A 17,929-nucleotide genomic window follows, 5' to 3' on the forward strand; every position below is an offset into this window, starting at 1 on the left:
TTTCATAGCAGCGTCATGCGGTATCCGTTGGATCCATCCTCGTCTTGCCCGAGACAATTTTCTATCCATATTACCACTTGGATACATGGACTAGATATCATTGCCATTGCAACTCTAAGCATCGAAGACGTAAGCTCATTCTTGCTGAGACCAACTCTGGATTCAGATGATGAATGTGGAAACCACGAAAAAGACATAGAATCGAATAGCAATAGATCAATGCTTCTCTGTCGAATAATAGTTGGCATATGTAGTCGCCGGTAACAACTAGCTGTAAGACAAATCAAGATTATCTATCAATCACTGGAACATAGCATATCCATGTACCCGAGGATAAATCATGTGTCAGTGGCTGAAACCAGCAGCATTGAGTGGTGTGAAGAAGCCATAAATCACAATTTATCAAGTGACGTCATAGCAAAATCAAGGGTCTAGAACATACAAGAACATCCAAGTCCTCACAAACCAACCACAAACCAACCACAAATCAACCACAATTAAACATCTGTAAACATCTGAAAACAAACGCACACGAAACGAAACAAACCATAATCATCGTAATAACAATGTCATCCACAACCGGTTCCTACAGATCCAGCAAAATCCACGAGCGAGCCCCCTCTCGCACCGCTCTCACAATCCCGACCATCGCTCCCCCAGTTGGAAATTTTTCTCACAGCAATACGATTCCATCCAACAGATCAACGGTTTATCTTAGTGGTATTATGGGAGACTTACCTGGCGATGGACGTATAATTTCCGGGGGAGCAACGGCGCAAACCACGCAGATTATGAGGAATCTGAAGGCTATTTTGGAAGCCAGCGGAAGCGGATTGGATAAGGTGGTACAGAGACGTGTATTTTTGGTGGATATGGGAGATTTAAAGTGAGTTCCAATCCCGAAGTTCTGATGATTGTAGTCGTATGAGGAGCAATTGGAAAATTGAAGAGGATGATAGAGAACCTAATGCTAAGTTGTGTAATTTAGAATAGTAGATAGAATCTGGGGTGAATGGGTCAAGGAGCCATTCCCAGTGAGCACTTGTGTGCAGATTGTGAGGTTGGCGAAGGAAGCCGCAAGACTAGAGATTGAAGTTGTCGCAGAAACAAATTGAAATGAAAGACTAGATCTCAAAGATTTTGTCGTCAAAAGACATGCTCAGATTGGTGATTTAGAATGCTTGACCGACATTTGCTTCCTCCAATCCATATTACTTGTCACCAAGTTTTTAACGAAAGCTACTACTAAGCTTCCTTCTGTTGGTAAAGTGAAACCCCCCACATGTCAATCAATATCTTGACCAGGATGAAACAACTAAAAATATCTGCAGAACATCAAAGATCATATTGTATCTGCACCCCGCACTAGTTGTGCCAAAATTTCTGATATCAGATCCTCAGCGGCGGTGTAATCTTGGAAAATAAAGAATTGTATGCACTTAGGCCTCAAGCTGAAATCATGGCAATGAAGACCAACAGCTTTTTCGGCTCCAAATTTTCAAAAATCCGACCCGTCAACAGATAATGAGAAGTTCTTAGTTCCTGAGTCCAATCAAAACAACCAAATCGTCCAAAGCAACGAGTGCACTTCAAACGTTAGTCAGTTTCGGCATTGAAAGCCGGCATCCAGTCTGTTGATCCAAATTATGGGACAATCTGTTGATAACAATATTACTCATCAATTCCTAGCTTTAATCTCTTCTTCTATAACCCTTCATCTTCGTACTCATTGTTCCATTCGAAGATAGTTGATATTACGGATATGTTGGTTCAAGAATGGGATCCGGGACATGCTATAGTTGGTAGTAGCATAGCTGGATGTTAAATATATACGCTATACGGTCTGAAACCTTCCTTAGTATTCCAACACGATCCCACTACGCAGAAGTTATATTGATTTGACTGGTTAAAAATGAAGGCTGATGAAGTTGGTGGCGAGCGGGGGCGGAGGGCAGCGGACAGCAATTCGATGGAACCATAACATTTCTGCATCATCGCGGCAAAGAAGCTATTAATAATTTGGCAAAATAGAAGCGAAGAAGCGCCGCATGCGAACATCGTCATTTTCGAAACTGGAAAAAGTAAGCATGGAGCCTGACCTGATGTAAGACACGTGTTATTTCCGTTCCTACAAATTTCTTCATCGATCAATAATATAATTTTGCATGACCCTCCAACATTTAGGAATGTTGGTGATTACTTGCATCCTATTTCTTGTGGGAGTTGTCATGTTTTGAAGTTGTGGTGACAGGAATACATTCACGTGATAGTACGATACTTCATTCGATTAGTTGGGAGATACGAGGAGCGTGCCTGAATCATGAAGCAAGCTGTTAAAGCCCCCAATAATGTATATCATAGCCTCCTGCGTATTTTCAATGAGGCCATCAAGCCCAAGTGCAAGAAAGTATATGAGTATATGTTCCCTTATATTTTCGTGGAAAGATGAACTCAACGATCTATTCTTCGAATGTGACATTTTCCGGTCCTTCTCCTTTTAGTCCTCCTAGCAACTTTCGCAATGTCGCAGTCATCTTTTCACCTTTCTATCCTTAAAGATTTCATTCAAACTCGTCTCCCACATGTTCAACTGGTGACCCCAACCTCTCCAGAATATGCAGCTTCGCGCTCAACATTTTGCTTATCCAATGCTACCGTTCCGCTTGCTATTGTGAAGCCGGCAACGATAGCAGACGTATCCGCGTTGATAACTTTTACCACCGACCATCAGATCCCAATTACAGTACGTTGTGGCGGCTATTCTTATTTTGGTTCCGAATTTTCGTCCTCTGCTTTAGCAATCGATCTCCGCTGTCTCGCATCAATCCGCGTTTCATCCACCCGTAATTCTGCAACCATTGGAGGAGGAGTCCTCCAGGGAGATCTCGCTCGTGAGCTGAGTAGGAAAGGCTTGGTGACACCGGTTGTAGCTGTTCCATCTATGGGTTACGCAGGATGGGCGATTTATGGCGGGTATGGTCCATTTAGTGCTGCTTATGGACTAGGTGTAGACCAGATTATTGGCGTGAAAGTTATTGATTCTGACGGAGAGATTAGAGATTCTGATGTTGAAGGAGAAGATGGGTTATTACGAGCTGTCAGAGGCGGAGGTGGCGCGTTAGGGGTTGTTGTCGAGTTGAGAATCAAGGTTTACCCATTGCAGAAGGTCTTACGACCCACTCTTTCGGTTCAAACGAAGAAACAAAACTGACAGTTTTACAGGTCCTTGCGGGAAATATGGTCTTCGAATCAGAGAATATATCAAAAACAGTAGAGGTCTTTAACAGCAGATTCAAAGAGCTATCCGAGCGAGGACTACCCCTGCAGTTGACAGTCCAGCAAAAAGTCTTACCAAGTTACCAAGGACAAGTATTCGGAGTTCAATTCATGTGGGCTTCAGAAGATATTAGAACTGGAAGTCAACTCCTGGCTTATATCGAATCACTTGCACCTGTCAGCCAAAATGAAGTCATCTCCACTACACTCTCGCAATGGATGGATTCCAATACTAGACTCCCTACTAGTGGATATGGCAACCCCCTTACAATAAATGTGCGGAGTATAACACCCGAGATTATGACGGTCTTAGCGAAAAATTCAAAATGGATGCCGAGGGATTGCTTGGGGTTTTCCATGCAGGAGCTCCGTGGAGAATCAACCAAGACAGACCTCACAGCTGTTTTTGGCGCGCGGGAGCCGCATTTCATGCTTGAGATATTGCCGATCGTATCCGATATGAAAAACCTCGAAGATGCAAACAGATGGGGAGAGAACTTTCTGGGAGAGCTTAAAAGAACAAACCCCGAAAATATATTGGAGGGGACTTATATTTCTTTGACTCGACAAAGCGAGCTGTCTCTATCTAAGATTTATGGCCCGAATTATGGTAATTTGCTTGAGTTGAAGTGGATGTACGACCCGAATGATGTTTTCAGCTTGGCTATACCGAAGCTAATTGATAGAGCCTCGTAGACTAACCATTGCCTGGAATTTGTTGAGAACCTGTAATCTTATGAAAACAATATAAAATATTAGAATAATAGATAGCAATAGACAGCAGTAAAATGAATACATCTTCCTTGAATCTCAATTTTGAGGAAATATATTTGGTATTTTGGATAATTCTGCCTGTGAATTTTGTTCCAAACAGTGACCACCTCACCTCAGCTGCTTAGCTAACGTGGTCGATAGAAAGTAGAACTTCTCCATTAAAATCCCAGTATTTTCTATGGAAGTCACTCTACTCTTCGGCTCAGATTATCAGGGTAACAGACTCCAAGTCCACCACGCACCTCGGTCAAACAGTCCCTTCCGCCACCATTCCTCAAATCCAACACTCTCCCAAACTCAAGCCATTCATCAGCCTCTTTAAAAATAGTTTCTAACCTTGCACCAATCTCTCACGCGACCTAAGAGACCTAGAATTTCATTCACATGAGCACAGAAACGGCGTGACTCGAAAATGATCGCCGCGAGTGTAACAACCTTGGCTGGAGAAGGCATATTGGGGGATTGAATTGGTGTTTTTCTTTCAAGTAAAGCAACTTGTGGGATATTTGATACTATGCTGGGTTCTCATCGTCCGGATTAATGACGCATAACACCCAAAATGTTGATAGTACACATGCCGCGATTGGCATTTATAGTCTAAGTATATGTTTCTTTCGTGGCCCAAAGTACACTAGTAAGACATATGTATATACGTGATACCACTCAGGAAATAAATAGTCGTAGGAAGCATCTTGCTTCTCTTGCGAATAAATTTCTCCGTGTCGACCTTCAAATGCCAGCCAATTGGTGACCCCCCTAACCGGACTAACCTCAGCACTTGAGTTGTTATCCTGACTATCTTCCTCCTCATCCCACAAAACCTGAATAGGCCTGAATAGGGAGTGCTTCCTTCCTGCTACAAGGTCGTGGCTAATATCTGCAGTCTGTATTTTATACTTCAAATAGAATATCGTATCTCTCCTTGAAATCTCAACGATTTCCCTCTCCAACGATACCCATCAATCCTTCCATAACCTTCGGCCTTCGTTCCCTCCGAGCCTCCAAATCTTTTTCGACTAACCTCAATGGCACACTTGAACTTGAGGAATCGTGCCTTCTTTTTCTCAAACTATTTTCCTCTTCACCTCCATCCTTGTCCTCGTCATTCCATGCACTCCTCTTCCCCGCATCACTGTCCCAATCCGCCAACCCTTTGCTCCACATACTAGGTTCTAGGCCTTTGTTCAAATGCGCCGTGATTCCAGATCTCTTCGTATCGATAGGTTTAAACGGACCATAGAGCGGGTTGGTGAGTGGATGAGAAATATATTGGTCGTGGGTGTAGCGAGTAATATTTAGAGAAAGAGAGAAGACCTTTTCATTTGGTTTTTGTGGAGGTGCATTTCCATCAGAAGGAGCCGTGGAAGAGGCTTGCGGGTCCGGTTCGACCACCAATCGATATCGTACCGGGCTTGCATTAATAACTTCCTGTGCCGCTGTCGCGGAGCTGAAGATAGATATGAATGCGTTCTGGACAGGAGATATTGGGTGATGCTGTTTATTCGGATTAGGACATGTTACCTTCCCTCTCTGCTTACAAACTGGGAACAAAGATACAAACCTTTAAACTCCTAAACATAGTAACCTCCCCAAACCTCTCCAAAACCCTCAGCACCTCTCTTCTCTCCGCAAATGTTCTAGCAGAGGGGAATATTTTAACATGAACTGTACGGTTAGAGACATTGGAACTTGCGGCGCGTAAAGACGCTGCCATTTTCAGAGATGTGGTATCGTAGAGAGCTCCGCTTGAGCTTTTTATTATTAAATTGATATTGGTAGTATATTCGTAATAGTCAGAGGGCGAGGAATTACTAAATGAAGTGCAAGGCCATGAAATTTTGGCAAGGCTGAATTGACTGGGTTGGGGAAATTTTACGGTAACCAAGACAATCTAAGGGTGCAGTAAATGTGCAGTAAGGTTAAAGTAAGTGAGTGCGTTTGCGATGTTCAATATGACCTTGGCCAAGCTAGAATTCATGGATTAAATACATTATCGTCCTACTACATACTCTGTAAAGTGCGTAATGATGAGATGTTCATCGTTAGTTGGATAGACATGAGAATCAATCATCTTGAAAGTTTGTACGAAAATGTGGTGGTTGTATCACACAATGTTTGCTGTCGTCTCTCAACATGATCATTTTGAGGGACATCCAAGAAAGCGTCTCTCACTTGCTGCACACAGAAAAAAAAATATGTTATATAAAAAAGTTTCATTCATTAGCTTGTGCTAACTGCACCAAATTACAAATGTTAAAATCTGAAAATTGTTCGTACGGTAGATATATAGTCTACTCCGTAACATACACCATCTAAACAGTGTTCTCACTGTTTCCAAAATCCCGGGGTATATGTTTGAGGAAACCCAGACCAGCAAGGCGAGTAAGGAAAGATGTCTGGGCCATCCACCTAATTCTTAGACCAATCCGAATTCCAATCCTTTCCCTAGAGTAATAAGTAGCCGTGGGGCTTAGCCATGTATTCATCCCATCCCATCCTGTCCTGTCCTGTCCTGTCCCTCAAACGCCAATCCTAAAACCTAGAAGTTGAACCTCGATGAAATTCACGGTAATCCTCAAACACTTCCGAAATATCCCAGGGTATAAAACGCCACTACTCAGTCACTCTTCCGGTCTTTCCCTTTCTTGTCCTCATTCTTGGTACCTTAGCAACCTTCATTCTACCCCCTCCTACACTTTCCATGCTTGTTCTGCACCTCAAGCCTTGCTTCCTAATTCCGCTAGGCGTACTTGCTCTCCTGAGTGACAAAGAATATTCTTCCCTGTCCCAGCTGTCTTCTTCCATGTATGCCTTGTCAACGTCATTAACGACGGTATTCAACCATCTTCTTCTCGCCTTCTCAATCTCAATATCATTCCAATCATTTTGGGTACTAGAGTCGACTGCCAGAGCCGAGATGGGCGAAGGTATAAGGCTGGGTTTTGATGGCGACTTGCGCAAATTGCATTGAGAATTATTGTTCAGCATATCTTCGACTAATGTACTGATATCGCGAACGTGAGAGGTGGAACATTGTAGCTGCATATTAACTTGGCGTTGTAGCCTCCGACAGGCTAATACTCCAGCACGGTAAGGGGAAGTAGGCGTAGTTGGTACAGATCGTGTGGAGTTGGATGGAGAAGACATTTCCGAATCTTCTGATAAAGAAGGCGTTGGAGATGTACATTGCCGAGCCTGTAGATCTCTTGCATCTTCGTAGGAAATAGATTGTTTTCGAAACTGATGGATGATATCATCAAGCGGCGACGAGGGATCGCAGCTCTCGAAGAAGGGATATGAGCTGTCGGCAGGTGATAATGATACAGGAAATGAGTCGTCCCTTGGCGATGGTTGCACATCGTCGCATTGATCAAAATTGACTGGAGCTGCACCGAAAGTAAAATTCTCGAACATGGTGAAGATGTGAAGAGTGAAGATCAATGCTGTTAAAGATTGGTCTCAGAAGGAGAAATTGTCGCGTTTATGTGCCCATCAATGGGTGTGAAGTAGGTCGGTTTCAAGGGAACCGGATCGTAAATCACCAAAAGGTAACGGGCCCATGAACTAATTTCTAGAATGAGTCGTGATGTAATTTCAATGTGGATGAACTAATGTTTGATAGTAATATCTCGAAGAGACTTGACTCGAGTACTAGTAAGCTTGTGTTGGTTGTTGGCTTGTTGAAAGATTTGAGGATTTGAGTAACAAAAGATAAACCAAGGGAGTAGTAGTAGTTGATATCTTAAATGGTGTCAATATTAATCAATAAGAGGGAAGAGAAGTATGTTTGGGCGTTCAAAGACGAAGCTTCCAAATGCCGTTTAAGCATTAGGAGAATCGGCCGGTCCTTTTAAAGGGAGACCTTGAAAGCTAGAAGGCTTCGATCTCCCGGCCAGAAACTCTCAGTCGGGCGAATAAGTGGTATATCACTCAGCCTTAGCCTGATTAGTTGTACTAGACCTCTCGATGGGCTTACCCTAAGAGGCCTAAGAGGTTTGGATCTGGGTTCTGGAGTCAGGGATTAAATTGGAGGGTGGAAAGAGTTGATGGGCTGCAGAAAGACTGGGGGGACTGAAATGTGGCAAAACAAGCTTCAAGAGGATATGATTGGTGAGTGAGTGTGGCTTCTCCGTGCACCCCCTTTGGTAGTATCCACAACGATCCATAATGACCCAAGGAGAACCCTAGCGTGCGTATTTCCATCCCCAGTAAACTGGAATTTTGTTTGTTTTTCTAGCCTGGGATGCTGGTGATTGTGGATTGTGGATTCTGGTGATTGTGAAATGTGAAATGTGAAATGTCAAATGTTTGCGGATAATTGTATCTAATTGGCTCGTTTATGAATTTGTCAAATATGTTGTGCTCGATCCTCTCATCACCTGCGATACACTTCTTGACTATTTCCAACTGTAGACGAAGTGCCAACAACCATGTCTGTGGGTTAAAAGTCGGGGTCGGACGAAAGAAAAGAGCAGAAAAAATGTTTGAAACCATCCTAAAATACTCGTACATGATACAAGTCCAGACAAAGAAGCTCAAAATAGCAGGAAAACTTACTCTACTGCTCAGCTAAAATGTACTCATCTGCTGGGTAAGAATGCATGGTTGATTGGGTAGAAAGAGAGAGTAGCAGGTAAGTATAGAAACAACTTGTGGAAGTACTACACTATACTACTGTGTATGTAGGCGCTTTGGTATTTAGGTTTGAGCGGCAGAGGGTACGAGTAGATGGGCGTTTCGAAAAACAACACGGCTCAAGTGACCCGATCTACCAGTAAATCCGATTACAAGTCAAAAAAGACAGCGCTACACGACGAGACAGCCAGACAGCCAGACAGCCAGACTCTCGGATGAAAACAATCCAATTATAATTGTACTGTACTTAAGACGACCAGTTTCGCTTTCTATCGGATATGAAGGTTGGGAAATGAAAACACGGAAGCGAACTTCCTTTTTTTTATAAGCCACTTCTTCAAGAGGCAGTCTCTTCCGAAAACCCTTTATGAAATGTCTTGAACAGCGAAATAACAAGAAAACGCAGATGAAGACACAGGGCACAGGGCTGAAGGCAAAACTTTAAAGATTTCACAATGTACGGAGCATGCACGAAGCTTGCCTGTTTGCAAAAAGATGACGACGATAACACCCAAATGCAAGTACAGCGAATCAGAGCAACATTTGTCCCAAGCTTCCATATGCAGGTTGGCTATCACTGCCTATCGTGTATTCTTCATGCATCCTATCATGTATCACAATATGAATAAACCTTCTAGAAAGACGCATAGAAGGTTTACCCGCGGATAAGATCCCGTATCGTGCGTATCTCTTGAGTCATGTGGATCCCTCTGATGGGTTATTGATTGTCTGAACAATGTGGTAATAACGGAGAAGCCGATTCAATAGCATTTAGCTTCAGGTCCCCAGCGTGATATCAAGACACAGTAATAAGACCAGCCTTCTGACCACTAATTGCTTTTTGGGCAAATACAAACGAAAGAGCAACGTCGCGAAAGTATTGGCTGTCAAGATATAATTTGTACGCTCTCTTTTTTCAGCAGCAATATTCTAGAAGCCCAAACTTCCTTCGCCTTCGCCTTCGCCTTCGCCTTGTCTTGTAGCACTCACTGGCTTGTTGTGAGCTTAGCAGGACGAGCATCGGCAGTGTACATCGTATGGAGGAAGTACAATGTGAGTCCTAGGAGATCTGCACGATCTGCTCTGCACTATTTTATGCCATGGAAACACGAGGCATTCAATTATAGTACGAACTTGTCGATCTTTGACTCTTTGACAGCACTTGTCACGTGCTTGTGAGTGTGTGCTCTGCAGAAAGGCTCGCGACCCTCAACCTTCTGGAAGATACAGCTTCATAGCCATACGAGTACAGGTCTTTACGTCAATCATAACATAATTGTTTCAAATCATATTTCGTATTAAAAGACTACCTGTTGAGAAAAATGAAGCTTCAGACTGTGAGCTTGCAGCACTTCTTTTCTCTTCAATTATCATCGGCTTGCCAATACAAATTATTGCTGCACTTGCGCGTACGATAAGGATAGTGTGGGGGACTTACGAACTCGCCGCCCATTCATTAACAACATAAACAACATAAACAACAACGACAATAACAACAATCAAACTCACTTCAAGGGTGATTTTTTACATGGTGTTTTGTTGTCACTAAGTTTCTGAAAAGTGTAGAGTCTAGCCCCTTCCCAACCATAACTAGTATCCTCAAGCCCTCGCCCACACAACCCGTCCTCACCGAAGCCTGCACCATTCTGCAGCGCTGTTTCCGGGGATGACCGCTTCCTCATCGTCACCAAGGATGGCAACTTTTCACCTTCGCCGAATTTCTCGCCTGGAACACCGCAGAGGGAGCGCTTTTACGGGGCTGTGGGTTTTGGCTTGGCATTTTATGGGACGCCGACTGTGAGGCCAACTAGTACTAGCACGAATGCGAGCTGGTCGAGGCCGACGCCGACGCCGATGCAATTAAGGATTGTGGGCATTTGTTCGAGATGGCATCTGACAGCTAATGTTGATGATTATGAGGGGATTGTGAGGATGTATGGGACGTTCAGTTTGGGGGAGTTTTTGCCGTGGAATCTGAGTGTGCGGAGTAGTTCTGCGGGATCCTGGCTGGAATACTGGTATTTTATCGGTATTTCGTGTTGGTTTTTTGCCCATTTGCCTAGTAGCTTGTTTTTTGGGTCCTTACCATGAGATGGGTGTTACTGTGAGATTGTGAGTTAGACGTTGAATAATTACTGTTCCTGGGGCACCAACCACGAAAGAGCACTATAACATCGATGACAGCAACTCCAACGACAATATTTAAACCTTCGGTCCCAACACTGACTACTGATAGCTATATATGTGGGTGTAATAATCTCAAAGGAACGATGAAAATCGGCATGTGTGCCTAAATAGATTTTTGGTGCGCCAGACTGATCGTATTATCGAGGCACTACCTGCGGACCAGGGTTTAGTCTTGCATATTTACCAAATATGATGGATCGAGCCTCTTGATTGGTAGAAAGAAGTCGTAGGAGGTTTCTCTTGATCCTAGGAATCTCCATTAGGCGCCTGGTGTAGTGTATGTGAACTTTGTGATTTTGTGATTCTATCTACGGGGTGTGGTGCTAAGTTCTGGGAAGTACTTGGGTATGTGCAGAGATAGATAGAGATTGTGCAATTGTAAGGAGATGGAAGGGGATGAGGAAGAGAAGTCATAAAGCAATGATGGTAGTACAATTTCTTGACTAGCTTTTCAGGTTGTTATAGGATGTTGAGGAGGTTCTGGATATAGTCATTATCGATCCATCGGCAGTGGACAAACTTAGTAGCCAACTGGCAAATCAGCTGATCCAATTTCAAGGCTGTTATGATTACTGTTATGAACACTCCAACCGAGAACACTTTGATAAGCATGAAACATATTGTGGTCTACAGACCTTTGTCAGCAAAGCTATTGACGGGGCGTCCGGGTGGCTAGATGTGCTTAACTCAGGCCGGATCCTACATCATGATGATGACCTAGCTGGTTCAATGTCAACTGCCAAGAAGAGATGGATTTTTAGTGGAATGCATCCAAATAACCCTGATAAGATTCCCGAATATATCTGCTTACAGGCAGGAGATATACCAAGCCGGAATGCTCGGTTGAATTTTAATATTGATAGTATAACTGGATATACGACAAGTCTGGCTATTGCTAAAGCGAGTGTTCGCTGGAATATCATACAGATACCAGTATCGGATCTCCAGTCTGGCCTACATCTCCGTCTTTAAGCCGGTTCACGAGATTCCACACTATGCACTCGGTCGGTTAGTTGGGTTTGAAGATGTCTCGTTGTATCTACTCTTCCAACACTTTTACCGGGAGGGGCAGCAAACAATTCGTCTTTTGAATGATAACTTTAAAGTCTGGATCGACCGTGTTCTTCTCCCTACGCTTTACCGGCATCACGTAAATTCATAAACCCAGCATTACCCCTCGAGTTATCGGCATGGGAAGTATAATCCTACTATACGTAGTGTGGAAGGACGAAGCCGAAAGATCGATGCGATACTTCGGAAGCAAATCCTTATGTATTTTGTTCAGTCAGAACAGCTGCATAATAAATGGCACACTATTCAGGAGACCGTGAAACAACCTGGTCTACAGCAGTTCAAAGGCATTACGATCTTCACGCCAAGAATTTCAGGATACTGACGAAAGACTCTACCTGGTCAGGAATCATCACCCGGTTTCGGAATTAGTAGAGGATTATGGTTGATGATATATATACTTCTGCTGACTTCTTCTATAACATTGGGAAATAGACAAAGTGTTTCTCTTGAGCATTATAAGTTGAGGAGCGTTGCGGAATACTAACCATCGCAATCTGAGGTGCATCTATAAGATTGCTACTCTCTGAGCTTAAGATCAAGCGGTTCTCATCAGTCCATGGCCCACTTATATCAGGAATTCTTTATGGAGAACCTTTGCTCAGTGATTGATTATTGTGGGCCTCGTAAGAGAGCTGCAATTTTCAGTACAAATTAGAGAGGCAAGGCCCAGACTGGCATTGTGAATACTTCTCAGCTTGAGTGCAACTGTGGTGAAAGTTCTCGACTTTGGGTACTGCATTTACGTCACTAAAACAGCTAGGGAGCTTTCCTACAAGTGAGAGCTTCTTTGACGACTCGAAGTAGAGCTTTAGCAAAGTGAATGAATTGAGATACTTTTCAGGATCAAGAACTAAATACACATATCTGCACTTTCAAATTGCCACAGACATGGTGACAGGATTGATTCCTTGGCCATGAACCATATCCATCCATACTAAACAATCGTCTTTGACTTCATCCCAACTCTTTTGGATTTCAGCAACATCATCCTTGGTAAGTGCAACCTCCTTCCAGATGTCGATATTGTCATTGACATTCTGCAACGTTGTGGCCATGTCAGTCACGGTGTCGGTGAGGGCATCAACGCCCTGAGCGATGTTCGTGAAGAAAGGCTTGACCTTTGTAAGATTCTCCTTGGAAGTCTGGAGATCCTTTCGGGTGGCCTTCAACGCCTCAATGGTCTTGACAATGTCGTCTATGCTGAGGCTGTCAAGTATAAGCTTGATGCTCGCCGCTGTCAGGGTCGCAGTCGCAGAGATCTTGGTGCCCAGCGCCACAGCGGCTCCGACAGGACCAAAAACGCCGAGAGCGACGAGCAAGGCGCCGGTTGCGAAGGCGATTGCGATGACGTCGGCAATCTCCCCGATGATCTTATCACGAAGGGTCTTGTTCGCCTCATCAATCTTGGTATCGAGACCTGCGATCTTACTGCTTATGTCGTCGATATTCTTTGAGATGATGCTCACGATGTTTTCAAAGTCTTTGGCACTGTCTTTGAACTTTTGAGAAGTGCTTTGAGCCGACTTCAGCGCCGCACACAGCGAAGTCAGAGTATAATTGATGAAGACATTCATGGGCAGCTTGCCGTTCTGTACATTTTGAGCCCGGGCGCTCTGCAAAATAGAGAGGCTGTAGAGCTTCTGAACCGTGTCGTATTCCATGCCGATCATGTGCGCATACTATGCATAGTGTTAGTGATAATGGGCATATACAAGGACCTATGGGTATTTTGAAGTCTCACCTCTCGCTTCAGGTTGGCAGTAATATCGAACAGAGTAGCCTTGCTCGTTTTGGTGTCATCCCAATATCCAACGACATCTTGAATCCATGGCAGACCAAGAACTATATTGATTTGCTTGAAAGCATCCTGGCATTGTTTCGATTGAGTCGCCAGCGTACTACCAAGCTTGCCGCTTGAGGAAACAGACGCTATAAGTTTCTTCTTATCGCCAGTCGAAGTGCTCCTTGAGACGGCCCGTAGCTTCTTCAAGCCCGATCCTTGTACAGTAAACAGAGTGGCAGGGCTGTGGGCTCCAAGGATTGTCAGCACGTTGTTGGCATTCTCTGCAAGCTGAGACCATTCAACCTTGATGTACGAGGCATAAAGATTTGGATCTTCCATCAATTGTCCCTCAACGCCCGTGAGGATATTGTAGATGAAGAACATGTCATGGCTGACATTCTGAACCATGTCTTGCCATGTCAAAGATTCGCCGTCAAAGTTGATACCACTTGATTTCGCGCTGGTGAGTTCAGAAATCATGCTATTCAGGTGGTCGACCGTGGAATTAAGTTGATCGTTGATCTTAGCGGTCTCGGTGGCCATCCATACGCCTATGGTAACTAACCCTCCCAGATACACATACCACGGAGGAGACAAATTTCTCTTCAAGGCGTTAGCATTTGCATTTGCAGCATTAATTTGGCCTTTCCGGGCGCCAATTTGGCTGTCCAGGCTTCGCTGGAAAGCTTGTGCCTTGTTATTCAAGTCGATGAATGCGTTGTTCGCTTTTGCAGAGCTGTTTTCTGCAGCCTGACAGGCTTTGATGGCCTCATCCTGATACTTCTGCGCCTCTAGCTTCTGGGCATCTTCAGGGAGAGTTGGGTATTTTTCGGCCCAGCTTTGCGACACTTCTGCGAGCTGTAGGGTCTGCCGCATCAACGAAATCACCTGAGGCCGGCATTCATTGAGACTACCTTCTACCTCGTTAGCACCTGCAATAGAGCTTGAGACTACGAATAATGGTATAGCTGAGCTATTTGCTCCCAGATGCTTGTTCAATCCAGCCCACATGGCACCGGCATTAGTAAGGGCTGGAATATCTGCCCAGATTCCGGTGGACACTTGTGCGAAATGTTCCATCGAAAGACTGGCCTCGTGAAGAACGGCCGCGCGTTGAATAGTTTTAAAATAGTCTTCATGTCGGCCTTCGGACAGGGCGGCTTGGGCGCTCTCGACGGTATCGTGGAATCGGTCATCAGTTGAGCGAGCCTTTGCCATCAAGCGCACAGGGTGTGGTACGGCATTCAGAGCAGCAAATTCAACAGTAGGTAGTTTGATACCCTGCCTACTGAGTACATCCAGATATGCAGTGCAAGCCTTGGTGATGTCTTCAGTCATCGAAGCCGCAGCGTCGATAGAAGATGTATCTGCCAGAACTTCTGCTCCAAGTTGCAAGGCTGTCGCATCATCCATATCCTTTAGAGTAGCCGCATCTAGAGTCATTCGTCCGAAGAATTGGTTCAATGTACTGTAAAGTTCACTTATGTTCTGGAAGCTGTCAACTACCGTGGATAACTCGTTGATTGCCGTCTGCGTGGTGGTTATCTGGGATTCGGTGTTTGAAATTCGTGCGGCTACTTCACCCATCTTTGTAGCCAGCAAACAAGCACCTAAAATACCGCCGGCGAGAAGAGCACCAGCCGCCGCGCAGACCCACGGATTCATGGTCGTAACGCCGATGACGGCTACAACGATTGCTATTCAAAAGTGACAGCGTCAGAACATGGTATCTCACTAACTCTTGGGTATAGTACGGAAACTTACATAACAGCATCGCAGCGATTGAGCCCCATAAAGCGGCTTGAAGCTTGCTGAGGTAGTCTTCGTCCACTTTTAAGGCTGCTTTCAACCCGGCGAGCTTGGTCTGAAGGGTAGTGAGCAGAATCTCGAGCTGTGCTTCGACGTCTTTTAATTGACTGGCCATGACATTTACCGGGGTCTTCGCGCTGTCGGCAGCGCTTCCAAGGATTTTAGCCCATACCATGGCGTGGTTTACAAATCCTTTCCCGTGCTTGATGGCATCCGCCTGCTTTGCAGCATCATCAGGGTTGTTGATCCATGTGTTGGCCGCTTCGTTCAAACTCTTGAGATAGACAGCGTGAGTCATGCCAAATGAGCGCATCTTGTTCATCAGTGGAATGACCGCAGTTTGAGTCTCGATATAACGAGACTGGAGTGTACTAGTCAGGAGATTAAGGTCAAGCAATACTCCTGGGGATGCCACTCCAATGTTCTTCACGCCGTCAACCTTGATCCAGGCCTTCCAAGAATAGCTACCGGGGTCGTCGTCGTTCTTGGGTGGTTCAACGAGGCGTTTCCACAGCTGGCCATCGGCACGGATGGCAACTGGACCTTGTTCGGTCGCAGTCAGTCCACTGATAGGCTCTGGAAGCTTTGTCTTGTCTGAGGCAGTGTAGCTGCGGCCACCAAAATCGGGCTTAAGATCCCAGAAATTCTGCTCGCTGTCATAGCCGACCAGTTGGTCGTTCCAATAGGTCATCAACTGCCACTGCGGCCTAGATGCGCTTTCCTGAGAAGCCTTGAAGCTCAGATTCGCGAATTCATTTGTATCCTTGATCGAGTCGCCGGTGAGAACCTGCAAAGTCGAGTCTCGGTTGAGTAGGATGAGGTGAAACTCGATGGCAGAGTGATCTGCTGATAGTACCGTGTACGGCATGACTGCGATCAGGTCATCTTCTGGTAGGGCTTGGTCGCCAACATGAATCCAGTCATTGTTGTACATGTATGGCCAATTATCCACAGCCTTTGCCAGCTCTGGGTCTCCAGCAATGCCTCCTTTGACGCCCTCGCGATGTTTCTTGTACCAGACCTTTTTTCCAATTGACATGTAGAAGTCACCTTTGTACGGGAAGAAATGAACTTTATCATCGGGGCCAACCGTGACTCCTGAAGGGAGACTGCTGAACACTGCCCACTGATCGATTGGGGGTTGAAGAGGGATTGAGTTACGCGTCTTATTCACGTACATGATCGTCTGATCCTTCAGGCCGATCACAGGTACCGTGTTTAGAATAGCGCTGAACTGGTCCAGGTATGGTTTTTTCTTGCACAGATGTCAGCATTCTCGAAAGGTCTGTAGCCCGCCAGGAAGCAGAGAGTATGAAACGGAAAATAGACGTACCAAAACTGAATCAAAGTTATCTATGATGGGCGCTGTCTTGTTGGCCATTTCTGTCAATGTGGGAACAGAATTAGCAAGAGTGGGATTTCCAGCGTCGCCTTTCTCAGCGGACATGGTCTTTATCATATCTTTGACCTTGTCATTTGAGGATGCCGCCGCTGTAGCCGTACGGCCAAAGAACTTTGTCGGAGCGGAAACCTTGGAAGCACGGAAAGTAGTTGCAACTGGTGTAGTCCCATGTCGTTTTGCAACGTTCTTTCGAAGCTTTGCGAGAGTAGAGTCTACTACGTCAACAGCCTGGTCTAGTGTTTTTAAGGCCTATGTAGGATATAAGATTGTTGTCAACAGCCACTTGGGAAAGAATCTGACCTTGTGTTTCGCAGCACGAGACTCGACCTCCTCAGCGTGGTTGGTGACGAAGTCTCCATTCTGAATTGCATTTTCAATAGAGAGCTTGACGGCATCCGTCGCAGCAAGAGCATGGCTGATGGAGAACATGGCTAGAGAGGCTAGAAATTAACGGTATTATCTTCTGTCTCTGATTGAAAATAACCTTGCTGATCGTGCGTCTTCTTACGTGTGTACCTAGACAACTCAGGCTTTCGGTTTGTCGAACTTTGAAAAGTAATAAAGGTGGTGGATAAGAGTTAGCTGATTGTAAGCTCTCGTTCTTGGTACCATGCACTGAAGTTCGATATCATGAGGGGAACCGGCTGGTCTTATATAGACAGCATTCCCACGTTCATCTCAGCATTGCTCAGCCCTCGGCAGTGTCAGATTCATCAGCGGAATAGAGATGCCAGCTGTCATAAGTGGAGATAGGTGCGCGAAACAGGAGAGCATGTTTTCTCTAGAAAAGGCCAAGCAAGCTTATGAACGAAGCAATACTTGGTTGTTGGCAACAAGTGTACATACGGTCTGGAAAAGGCCAGATGCATACACAACCAAAGCAGCAGACTGCTCTGGGAACGGGGTAGCACACACTCGCCGAAGGCTGAATCGTGTTTACGAGCAAAGCAATGGGCGTTAATTGGCTTCAACGGCCAAAAGTAGTTTAA

The 17,929-nt window shown here is 45.0% G+C and overlaps 5 protein-coding genes across 6 annotated transcripts; 2 read left to right on the forward strand and 3 right to left on the reverse strand.

Moving 5' to 3' along the window:
• Positions 1-507: 507 nt before the first annotated feature.
• On the forward strand, positions 508-1,551 carry BCIN_14g03230 (hypothetical protein). Of its 2 annotated transcripts, none has more exons than XM_024697151.1 (3): positions 508-886; positions 989-1,268; positions 1,332-1,551. In XM_024697151.1, the coding sequence occupies exons 1-2, from the start codon at positions 567-569 to the stop codon at positions 1,113-1,115; spliced, it is 447 nt and encodes a 148-aa protein (XP_024552966.1). In that variant the 5' UTR covers positions 508-566; the 3' UTR covers positions 1,116-1,268; positions 1,332-1,551. The 2 variants fall into 2 exon arrangements, with proteins under 2 accessions (XP_024552966.1, XP_024552965.1); XM_024697150.1 differs by having other exon boundaries at positions 989-1,263.
• An 846-nt stretch (positions 1,552-2,397) lies between these two features.
• On the forward strand, positions 2,398-4,073 carry BCIN_14g03240 (hypothetical protein). The gene is made up of 2 exons (XM_024697152.1): positions 2,398-3,166; positions 3,223-4,073. Exons 1-2 carry the CDS (start codon positions 2,522-2,524, stop codon positions 3,970-3,972), a joined length of 1,395 nt encoding a protein of 464 aa, XP_024552967.1. The 5' UTR covers positions 2,398-2,521; the 3' UTR covers positions 3,973-4,073.
• A 403-nt stretch (positions 4,074-4,476) lies between these two features.
• On the reverse strand, positions 4,477-5,962 carry BCIN_14g03250 (hypothetical protein). Its single transcript, XM_001551296.2, has 2 exons — positions 5,612-5,962; positions 4,477-5,544 (listed from the first exon to the last, which is right to left on the reverse strand). The coding sequence occupies exons 1-2, from the start codon at positions 5,762-5,764 to the stop codon at positions 4,981-4,983; spliced, it is 717 nt and encodes a 238-aa protein (XP_001551346.2). The 5' UTR covers positions 5,765-5,962; the 3' UTR covers positions 4,477-4,980.
• Positions 5,963-6,251: 289 nt separating this feature from the next.
• BCIN_14g03260 (hypothetical protein) lies at positions 6,252-7,932 on the reverse strand. The gene has a single exon (XM_001551297.2). The coding sequence runs from the start codon at positions 7,462-7,464 to the stop codon at positions 6,664-6,666; it is 801 nt and encodes a 266-aa protein (XP_001551347.1). The 5' UTR covers positions 7,465-7,932; the 3' UTR covers positions 6,252-6,663.
• Positions 7,933-12,747: 4,815 nt separating this feature from the next.
• Positions 12,748-17,542, reverse strand: BCIN_14g03270 (hypothetical protein). Its single transcript, XM_024697153.1, has 6 exons — positions 17,449-17,542; positions 17,241-17,380; positions 16,872-17,189; positions 15,494-16,793; positions 13,688-15,426; positions 12,748-13,625 (listed from the first exon to the last, which is right to left on the reverse strand). The coding sequence occupies exons 2-6, from the start codon at positions 17,367-17,369 to the stop codon at positions 12,819-12,821; spliced, it is 4,293 nt and encodes a 1,430-aa protein (XP_024552968.1). The 5' UTR covers positions 17,370-17,380; positions 17,449-17,542; the 3' UTR covers positions 12,748-12,818.
• Between the last annotated feature and the right edge of the window lie 387 nt (positions 17,543-17,929).

This window comes from Botrytis cinerea, chromosome 14 (genome assembly GCF_000143535.2).
Source record: "Botrytis cinerea B05.10 chromosome 14, complete sequence".
Taxonomy (NCBI): Eukaryota; Fungi; Ascomycota; class Leotiomycetes; order Helotiales; family Sclerotiniaceae; genus Botrytis; species Botrytis cinerea.

Excerpts from the sequence above, each read along its gene's own strand:
- BCIN_14g03230 (XM_024697151.1), top strand. The coding sequence starts at position 567 with ATGTCATCCACAACCGGTTCCTACAGATCCAGCAAAATCCACGAGCGA. Across the intron at positions 887-988 it reads GTGGATATGGGAGATTTAAA|AATAGTAGATAGAATCTGGG; the intron begins GTGAGTTCCAAT and ends TGTGTAATTTAG.
- BCIN_14g03240 (XM_024697152.1), top strand. The coding sequence starts at position 2,522 with ATGTCGCAGTCATCTTTTCACCTTTCTATCCTTAAAGATTTCATTCAA. Across the intron at positions 3,167-3,222 it reads AGGTTTACCCATTGCAGAAG|GTCCTTGCGGGAAATATGGT; the intron begins GTCTTACGACCC and ends ACAGTTTTACAG.
- BCIN_14g03250 (XM_001551296.2), bottom strand. The coding sequence starts at position 5,764 with ATGGCAGCGTCTTTACGCGCCGCAAGTTCCAATGTCTCTAACCGTACA. Across the intron at positions 5,545-5,611 it reads CTATGTTTAGGAGTTTAAAG|CATCACCCAATATCTCCTGT; the intron begins GTTTGTATCTTT and ends CCGAATAAACAG.
- BCIN_14g03260 (XM_001551297.2), bottom strand. The coding sequence starts at position 7,464 with ATGTTCGAGAATTTTACTTTCGGTGCAGCTCCAGTCAATTTTGATCAA.
- BCIN_14g03270 (XM_024697153.1), bottom strand. The coding sequence starts at position 17,369 with ATGTTCTCCATCAGCCATGCTCTTGCTGCGACGGATGCCGTCAAGCTC. Across the intron at positions 17,190-17,240 it reads CTCGTGCTGCGAAACACAAG|GCCTTAAAAACACTAGACCA; the intron begins GTCAGATTCTTT and ends TATCCTACATAG. Across the intron at positions 16,794-16,871 it reads ATAACTTTGATTCAGTTTTG|AAAAAACCATACCTGGACCA; the intron begins GTACGTCTATTT and ends CATCTGTGCAAG.